The 8,970-nt window shown below is 58.8% G+C and overlaps 1 protein-coding gene across 1 annotated transcript; it reads right to left on the bottom strand.

Moving 5' to 3' along the window:
- Positions 1-1,454: 1,454 nt before the first annotated feature.
- Positions 1,455-6,838, bottom strand: CHRNG (cholinergic receptor nicotinic gamma subunit). The gene is made up of 12 exons (XM_061205928.1): positions 6,784-6,838; positions 6,447-6,586; positions 6,189-6,233; positions 5,910-6,019; positions 5,210-5,365; positions 4,345-4,442; positions 3,818-4,018; positions 3,528-3,642; positions 3,201-3,315; positions 2,255-2,471; positions 1,912-2,045; positions 1,455-1,628 (listed from the first exon to the last, which is right to left on the bottom strand). Exons 1-12 carry the CDS (start codon positions 6,836-6,838, stop codon positions 1,455-1,457), a joined length of 1,560 nt encoding a protein of 519 aa, XP_061061911.1.
- Positions 6,839-8,970: the final 2,132 nt, after the last annotated feature.

Raw genomic sequence — 8,970 nt, 5'->3', positions numbered from 1 at the left:
GCCGTGTGGATTGAGCGAGATAATCAGTTTCAGGCGCTAGACACAGTAACCCTTCATAAGTGGTGGCTATTGTTAATCTTTGCTTACTTGTGCCAGGAGCTACAGAGCTGATCTCCGCCTTCTGAGGCAGTCAGGTTGAGAGACTCACTCCAGGTGACTAAGCTAGTAGAGTGGCTTACAGGAACCAGAGATGGTCCCACCGTCATCAAATTGCCTGACGCTCCAAATACTGCTGGTGATTGATCCCCAAAGCCAGCAACCCTGTACCTGGGGGAGGTCCTCTCCCCCCCACGACAATGTCCCATTGTCAGGTCTTTATGTGACACTTTAACATTTTTTTTATCACTTTCACCTGCACCTTTGATCCTGTGATGAGGAGAGATAGGAACTGATATCTGTGCCCATATTTACAGATGAGGAAACAGGCTCAGGGAGCACAAATCACTTGCCCAAGTTGTCTTGTTACCAACAAAACTCAGGCCCCAGTTACACTCTCAAAGCATGGCCTTACTCCCCGCCCCACCCCCACCCCTGAAAGACCCCGGCCCTCATTTCCTAAGTGGGGCAAAGGGAGGCTGGTCAGGGTCTCCTCCCAGCCTCCCTGCCTCCCTGCCTCGCTCTTCCTTGAGACCAGTGCAAATTCCCTGGCCTTTGAGAAGAGAAGGAAGAGGTGTCCATTTTCCAGGCCATAGAACTTTCTTAGAGTGTCTAAGATTGGGTCAGTGTTGGGAATTGTGGACTCCAACCCTTATTTAGCCATCATTGTTCTGGGACGCCCCTCTTACTCTAGGCCCCAATTTGCCCATCCTAAACATGGGGGAATAGTGATTCTTGCTTATCCATAATGCTGTGAGGAACTCTTATCTTAACAATGAAAAAAAATAATAAAACTCATAAAATGTTTGGTGATCGATGGCAAAAAAATGCATCTGAGTGGAAAGGTCACTGGTGCACATGAGTATTGGGTGCTTACAGCCCCAAGAAAGTAGGCAGATGCCAGCTGGAGTGGGCTGCTCCCCTTCTTTTGATAGAGCATTTGCTGCTACTCTTCACTTCTCTCTTGACTTCCCTCCTTTAGGAGCCTGCAGGGAACTTGTAAAAGGGAAGGGAGGCCCAGGCCTGGAGGGATAGGACCTTGCCTAGTTGGGGATAGGATAAAACAGAGTCCTTAGGACTTCAGAAATGACGGGAGTTGATAACACTTTGCTCAAGTGAGGGGAGTGCCAGGAATAGCAAGCCAGTGCCATGTAGATGCTGATCCCACTAACACACTCTGCCAGCATCCCATCCCCAACCACTCCAGGGCTCCAGCTCTGTCTTTTTATTTCCCCGGCTTTTCTCAGGAACAGTTGGCTCACATGGCCCTGAAGGGTGCTTCCCAAAGAGCATACTCATGACCTCAGCAGCAGAACACAGCTGATAAGACTCCACATGGCTAGCAGCAATTGGTTGGCTCAGTCGGATGAGGGCAGGTAGGAGCGGGGGTCTCCAGGGAATGGCAGGGCAGGCATCCTGTTGTAGTGGGCCATGAGGAAGATTCCAGCAGTGCCACAGACAAAGAGCGAGAGCATGACCAGGAAGCAGACGCGGTCTAGCACTCGGCCCACCAGGAACCACTCCTTGTTCCCCTGAGGGTGAGAGGCAGGGGATGAGATGACCAGCGGTGGCACCAAGCTGGATCCCTGTACCAACCTTGGCCGTCCAGCAGGCCTCCGTTCTTCATTTCCTTGAGCCCTTCTCACCTACTTCCAGGTCTCAACCTGGCTTCTTCCACGGGCCCCTGGCCCCACTCCCAGTTCCACTTTTTCCATCCTATTGCCCTACCATGGCCACCCCACTCATCCTGCCCCATCTCAGGTCCAAGTCCCTCACCAGGTACTCAAACCCCAACCCCACCCCCGACTGGCTTACACTGTCAAAGTGACTCTGCTGGTACCGGGCGCAGGCAATGAGGTTGCAGGCTTCCACACAGGCCTGGATGGCTGGGGCGGCCTGCTTCAGGCTGCCACACCACTCCTGGCTCTGCCCTGACTCCGGGCCTTTCTCTGTGGAAGAGAGAGAGTAAGGTTTGGGAGTAGAATGGAGAAGAAACAGTCTGAGAAAGTGGCCTCTCCTTAGAGACCCCAGCCCCTCTCTCCCCAACCTGGACACTTGCCCAACACTCATCTGCTGTGCCTGGCACCTTGGCCAACAGACACTTCCTGTCTGAAGTCCCTGGGGAGGAGTGTCCCCAGTGTCACACCCCCTGCCTCACCTAGCTTCTCCAGAGCTGCCCTTACTAGCCCATTGCGCTGGTGCTGCCGGAAGAGGAGTTCACTGCGGGGCAGGCAGAGGGCCACCTCCTCCCCAGCTGTGATTGACCACCCCGTGGAGGAGCCATTCTGTAGCCGGGGCCGGGCGTCCTGCACAGCCGCTGGGGCCAGCGGGCGAACGTGCATCCGCAACAGCTGGGGCAAGAGCCGCAGGAACACCTGAAGAGGGGATGTCATGGGTGGCTTAGCTTAGCGGCCAGCAGACCTTCCTGGGTGATTGGGCGGCCAGGCTGGGCTTCGGAGCAGAAGGTGATGGTCGGCACGAAGGGCTCATGCGCTGGGGGCCTGGAGGCTGCACTTCAGGGGCAGTGGCTTGGCCCTGGTACAGCTTACCTGTTCTGCGCCAGACACGGAACCTGGGCCCCCAAACTTTTGTGCACATAAGAATCACCAGGGCACTTGCTGGAAACACAGGTTCCTGGGCCCCATCCCTGGCCCAGGATGCCTGGGGTAGGCTGGGAATCTGCATTTGTAACAAGGGTCCCAGCTGACTGCTGCAGGTGGGCTGCAGATCACACGGGCACTGGAGCCAGACTGCCCGGGCAGAATCCTGCTTCCTCCACTTTCTAGCCATGCGACCTCAAGTAAACTATTTAACCTTTCTGTGATTCAGTTTCCTCATATGTAAACTGGAGATGATACTAATACCCACTTCATAGGGGATTTATGAAGATTAAATAAGTTAGTATACGTAATACACCTGCCACATAGTAAGCGCCTGATGTTATTATTGATCCATTTGGGCATGTGCTTCTAGATGCACATGGGGCAGGTTAGCTGCTGAATGTGGTAGGTGAGGAATATGCCCAGGGACAGGAGTGCAGGGGAAGGTGCATGTAAGCGGAAAGGGCAGGAGGATGCTGGAGTGGGTGGGGGCGGGGAGCTTGCCTTGCGGACCCCTCGAGCCATGGAGTGTGTGTGTGGGGACCGCAAAGACACGTTGAGCACGACCACAGCATTCACAACAATCAGGATGGTCACCACCAGGAGGAAGGTCAGGTACCTGCCGGGGTGGGGTAGGCAGGAGGCGGGGCTGGCCCTTCGACACTCCACCCCGGATAACATCCCCACCCATAGTGGCTGATTCCCCCAGATCCCTTGGGGTGATGGGCTGGCACTGAGGATGATGGGGATGGGGGGTGGCAGGAAGGCAGTACCCTGTGTTCCTGAGAAGGGAGGGGAGGAGGTGGGCGCAGGCATGAGGACCGGCCTTACTTGCTGATGAGTGGCACCGCCTGGGAGGTCTCGGGCACCTTCTTGGCCACAAGGAAGAGGAAGACAGTCTGGGCCAGGAGCACGTTGATGGCGACGGTACACTTCTGACCACCCGCTGCCCATGACCAAGAGGCCTTCAGAGCGGATCTCAACCTCCCCACCGTGGGGCACCCCCCTCCCCACAAGGAGTCCATGTCCCCGGTCCCAGGTCATGGTGCCATTCTGCCCTTCCAGCTATCCCTTGTGCCGCCGGCCGGGGCCATGTCTCCCCTCCCACAGGCGCTAGGTACCCTTGGCAGGAAGGAAGTAGATGAGGATGGCCACAGAGGAGATGAGTACACAGGGTGCAATGATGTTTATGACGTAGAAGAGGGGCTTGCGCTGAATGAGCAGGTAGAAGACGACCTTCTGGTGGCCGGCCTCCTCGGCTGGTGCCGCCTCATCCAGCAGCATCTTGGCTGGCCGGTGCCGGATGGCCCACTCTCCATTTTCTGCGGGCAGCAGGCTGGGGTGGGCACAGGGAGTGCAGGCAGGCAGATCCCTGCAGCCCGTGCGACCCAGCTACAGGGCAACCAGCATGTGCCCAAAGGAGCGCCATTGAGGGATGGGAACAGTGTGGGAGGATGGATGCTTGATCCCCCTCCCGCCAAAACTGGAGTAATTATCATGGGGAAAATCAGAGGTTTGCTGGGCCTTTAAATATATGTATTTTGTGGTTTACTGTAGTTTTCATCTTGAGTTACACGGGAGGGGGCGTGATCTCAGCCTGGCCCTGCCCGCACAGCCAGGTCCAGCAGGGGCCTTGGGTGGAGGTTACCTGTGAAGGCCTCGGGGTCTATGAAAATCCACTCGATGGTCTGACCATCTTCCTGGCTCAGCTGCAGATTGATCTCATTGGTGCTGTAGGTCTGGGACCTGGGAGATGGGGAGGGAAAGAGGATAAATTTGAGCGTGTGTAGACTCACCCATGAGGTCACATAGACCATCACCTGAGGGCAACTGTGGGCAGCTTTGCCTCAAAAAGTGCAGCCAGGAATTTCTGAGTTCTCCACAAAACCCTGGCACGAGATGGGGCAGGGGCGGGGAGTCAGGCTCTTTGGGGTCTGGGGAAGTTTGAGTTGAAGGACGAGGAGACTGCAGCTCACTGTGCTCCCCTGGTGGCAAGAGCCCAGGGCCACCCCGTGTTCCTCCCTCCCACCGTCTCCAGGGCAGAAGGGGCCAATGGTGAGAACAGAGGAAATACAATGTGTACCTCTCGGGTCTGCTTACTGAGGAGGGTCTCAGGAAGACTGTTCCTCTAAAATCCGGGGAAACCCTCTCACAGACCCCTTTTCCCCCATTAATGGACAAGGATACTGAGAGCGCCGTCCTCTCCGTGGGGCTGTAGGGGGTAGCGGTCTAGTGTGGGTGTGCATGTGTGTCGGTGTGTGTGTGCCTTCTCGCCCACCCATCCCAGTCACTGATGTCTCTCCTCCGGGCACAGGCAGGGAAACTGAGGCAGTGAAGGAGGATGAGTGAGGGGACCGAGGCTTAGCAGGGAGGGACATGGGCATTTTCAGGCATCTGGGCCTGAGACAGACGCAGAGGCCCCAGCGAGGTGGAGCCAGGCCCCTGGGTCCCCACTCGACCAGGGCCCCTCTTAGAGCGGCTCCCGAAATCCCCACCCCAGCCAATGGCCTTACTGGAAGATGAGGGAGCAGTTCTGCCAGTCAAAGGGGAAGTAGGTGACAGAGACGGGGCAGGAGGAGCGGAAGATGGCGGGCGGCAGCCAGTAGACGCAGCCATCGGGAGACACGAGCACGTTGCAGTAGAGGGCCACCTCGAATACACCGTCCACGCTGCACACAGGCCAGGCCACATGTGGATGGGGCCCGGGGACACCAACCCTTCCCAGCCCGCCACACCCCTGCCCGGTCTCCTCCTGGCCTGGGGACCACTCCTCCCCCAGCCACCTCCCCGCCCCCTTCCCCACCCCCCACGCGCCAGGCTCCCTCAGCCCAGCTCCTAATCGCTGCCGCTCTCCCCAACTCTCTTCATTAATGGTCATGACAGCAACTGACAGCGGTTAAGCTCCCACAGAGTGCCAGAGCCAGAGGGCAGCCCTTCCCGTGCCTGTCCTGTGGGCTCCCGGGAGAGCTGTCCTCGTCCCCACGTTAGAGGGACGGCGGCCCACCCAGGCGGCCCAGCCCGGAGGTGGTGGAGCCGGGTCTGGGATCAGGTCTGCTGGCCCCAGGCCCTACCCTTAGCCCCCGCGCCCCAGTGCCCGTGGTGTCCCCGGGCTGCACCCTCTGTTCGCCTGCCTCTTTCTCCCAGAGCCCCCTTGTCCTGCTGGGCCCGCCCTTGTGTCTGTCTGTCCCCCCACTGCCCACGCCGCCTCCTCACTTGTTCTCCAGCACGATGTCCGGCCGCCACACCATGGTGGACGGCACCCGCAGCACCCACAGGCCGTCGTAGTCACGTGGGTCCCAGCGCAGGCGGTAGTCACACCACTGCTGCAGGGGGAGGGGTTGCCAGGCCCCCCGACCCCCAGGAATGGGGGCCCAGCCCGGGGGGGCAGGAGAGGCAGGGATAGGATGGGAGGGAAACAGGCAGCTGTGAGGGCCTTGGGGCCCCAGGGTGGGAGCTGCTAGAGGAAAAGAGGGCGGCAGGGCGGCTTCTTACCATTTCTATCCAGACGTTGGTGGTGAGGGCCTCCTCTCGCTCATTCTAGGGGTGCAGAACAGAGGGCTAAGCCCCCAGGTGGTAGTCCCTGCAAGACCCCAGCCTCTTGGGCGGCCCCCATGGGAGTTTTCCAGCTCCCTGGTCTCTCCCTGGTGGGCCCTGCCTGCTCCCGGCTGCTGGAGCCAGCCCTTTCCTTTCCCCCGGTCCCAGGGGCAGGGTGGGATCCCCTCCCGCCCCGTCCTACAGGCCTGTGCTCACCAGGGAGATGAGGTTGGTGAGGGTGAGCTTCAGGCTGACGTTGACCACGTCTGAATCGTGCTTGGCAGGCCTCAGGTGGGGGACGTAGCTGTGCATCAGGTCCCCGAGCAGACGCTCCTCCTGGTTCCGGCCCTGGGCTCCTGCGACAGACAGCGGTGAGCCTGGGTACAGGGGCTTTGGGGCAGAATGAGGGGCAGGCCACGGGAGGGTGTGACATAGAGAAGTAGGGAACCGGGTGTGGGGGACAGGCTCCAGTAGCCCCCCAGACCCTCCATCCCCTGAGGCCTTGGACCCCTGCTCCTGGCCTCTCCAGGCCCCAGACCCCCTGTGTCCACACCCAGGCAGACAGCCAACAGTGGGAGAAGGAGCAGCGGCCTCAGGCCCCCGTGCATGGTGCCACAGCTCTCTGCAGTGACAGGGGTGGGACTGCAGCTCCTCAGGACTGGGATAGAGGGATGCAGACTCTGGGTCTCATGTAACAGCCCACACTCCCTCCCCAGCCAGCCCAGCCAGGCCAGCCCCACCAGCTGTCTGACCACAGCGCTGTCAGCTGTTCCAGGATGGACACAATGCCGGGCTCAGGTTACCCGGGCTGGGGAGAACAGAGGGGCCCTGTCTGCCCCAACAGAGACGGTCCAGCCTCCATCCCCACTCTCAGGCTCAGCCGACCCAGTGCTCCGTCCATGTTCCAGCCGGGGGGCTGAGGACACAGCAGGGGACAGATGGGTGTGGGAGAGAAAGGCAGAGTGCTGAGGAAGGGCCCCGACCGAGGACCCTTCCTCCTGACCCCTCCAGCGGGTCAGGATCTGGGGAGGTGTGAAGGCCGTTGGGTAAGCATGTTTTGTACCTGAGTTTCTCTATGACATGGTCCCTGACATCTTCATGGGTCACTCCACTAGACCAAGACACTGGAGGGTCAAGTGCCTATGGGAGAGATGCACTAGGGCCCCCAGGCAATGACACCTTAATGCAAATGAGGGGGTCAAGTCAGGGTTCTCTGGTCTCTGAGGCATGGAACTCGGGTCTGGTAAGCTTTAAAGGAAGGAGAGCCAAGGAAGATTTGGAACGCAGGCTCCAGGGAATAGGACAGCCCCTGAATAGGGGCTCCTCAGTGGGGCCTCAGTATTTATTAAATCATCCACAGATTTACGGAGTCCCCAGTGTGTGGCAGGACAGCTCTAGGCCAGGGGGACCCAGGGATGAGCCCGAGCCGCTCACAGGATCTCACAGTCCAAGGGGGGCAGGCAGGCAAGATCAAGGTTGTGGCCCCTGTAGAGTCAGATAAGGGGACCTAGAGGGGCCAGAAAACCAGCTCCATCCACGCTGTGGTTTGTGGTCAGGGGAAGAGTGGGGCTGAGGCTGATCTAGGAGCCGAGGGCCCTGCTGTCCGCTGGCCACCTGTCTTCTGACCAGCTATTCGAAGCAGACAAGTCAACATGACCCAGTACGTGGGCAAGACGGAAAACACAGGTTCCCATATGTGCCGCCCACCCTTCAGCCTCCTGTGGGAGAGGGTGGTGGAGGCCTCTGAGGGCTGGAGGGAAAGCACCATTTGAGGACGTGTCCCCCTCCCCCCAAGCAAATGGTGTCTGTGGCATTTTAACATGTGTCAGTAAACTAGAAGTCAGCCCACGGGCCCTGTCCTTGGAGATCCAGATGAGGTTGGTTCAGACCCCAGCCCCCTGTGGCAGGGCCACAAGTCTCTGCTGTCTTCTCCAGGACTTTGGGGTGGGCGGGGGGATGACAGTGGTGGCCCCTGTCTTCCCTGATCTACTTCGGTCCTTGCATTCGGTCCTGCTCTGGGCTCCACACTCAGTTTTCCTGGACAGGCCCGCCCCCAGCACCCCCCCCCCCCAAACTTCGCTCTCACCATGCATCTAGCTGTGTAGCCCACTTTCCCTGGAGTATACGAAGCCAATGGCTCCTTCTCCCCACTTTGCCCTCTGGTGTCCCCTGGACTCAACTCCCTCACCCGTTTTTGCAGAGCAGTATCTCTCCTCCTCTCTGCTCTCCTCCAAGACGGCTCTTTGCCCCAGATAATTAATGGCTTCCGCTAAATCATGGACCACCTATCGCCCTCCCCCTCCACCACCCCAGGCATAGGTAGTCAGCTGACGCCCGACATTTCTGACTTTCTCTTTCCCCTTCCCTACAAGTGTCTGGGAGGGAAAAGGAAGACTCTGGAGATTGAATTCCCTCTGGTAGGAACTGTGCCACCTCCCTCTGGATGCAGATTTTATTTATTTTTAAGTTTTTTTGGATGCAGATTTTAACCCCTGTTTTCTCCCCTTCTCTCTGCTCTGAGAGGTCCCTTTGGTGTTCTCAGGGGGGTGAGGCATCTCTGAGGAGTGGCAGTTTCAGCTCTGGAAGGGTTAAGGGGGGAAGTATGGGACCCATTAAGACAGGGGCCCCCATCTCGGGCCGCGGACCGGTAGCGGTCCGCGCGCTATTAGGAACCAAGGCCGCACAGCAGGAGGTGAGCAGCGAGCGAGCGAAGCTTCATCTGCCGCTCCCCATCGCTGGC

The sequence above is a fragment of the Eubalaena glacialis genome, chromosome 1 (assembly GCF_028564815.1).
Source record: "Eubalaena glacialis isolate mEubGla1 chromosome 1, mEubGla1.1.hap2.+ XY, whole genome shotgun sequence".
NCBI lineage: Eukaryota > Metazoa > Chordata > Mammalia > Artiodactyla > Balaenidae > Eubalaena > Eubalaena glacialis.
Note: the sequence above shows the minus strand (reverse complement) of the source record. Positions and strands in the feature narration are given on the sequence as shown.

Coding starts and splice junctions, on each gene's coding strand:
- CHRNG (XM_061205928.1), bottom strand. CDS start 6,838: ATGCACGGGGGCCTGAGGCCGCTGCTCCTTCTCCCACTGTTGGCTGTC. Junction 6,587..6,783: donor ACTGTTGGCTGTCTGCCTGG/GTGTGGACACAG, acceptor TGTCTGTCGCAG/GAGCCCAGGGCCGGAACCAG. Junction 3,643..3,817: donor CTACTTCCTTCCTGCCAAGG/GTACCTAGCGCC, acceptor GGTCATGGGCAG/CGGGTGGTCAGAAGTGTACC.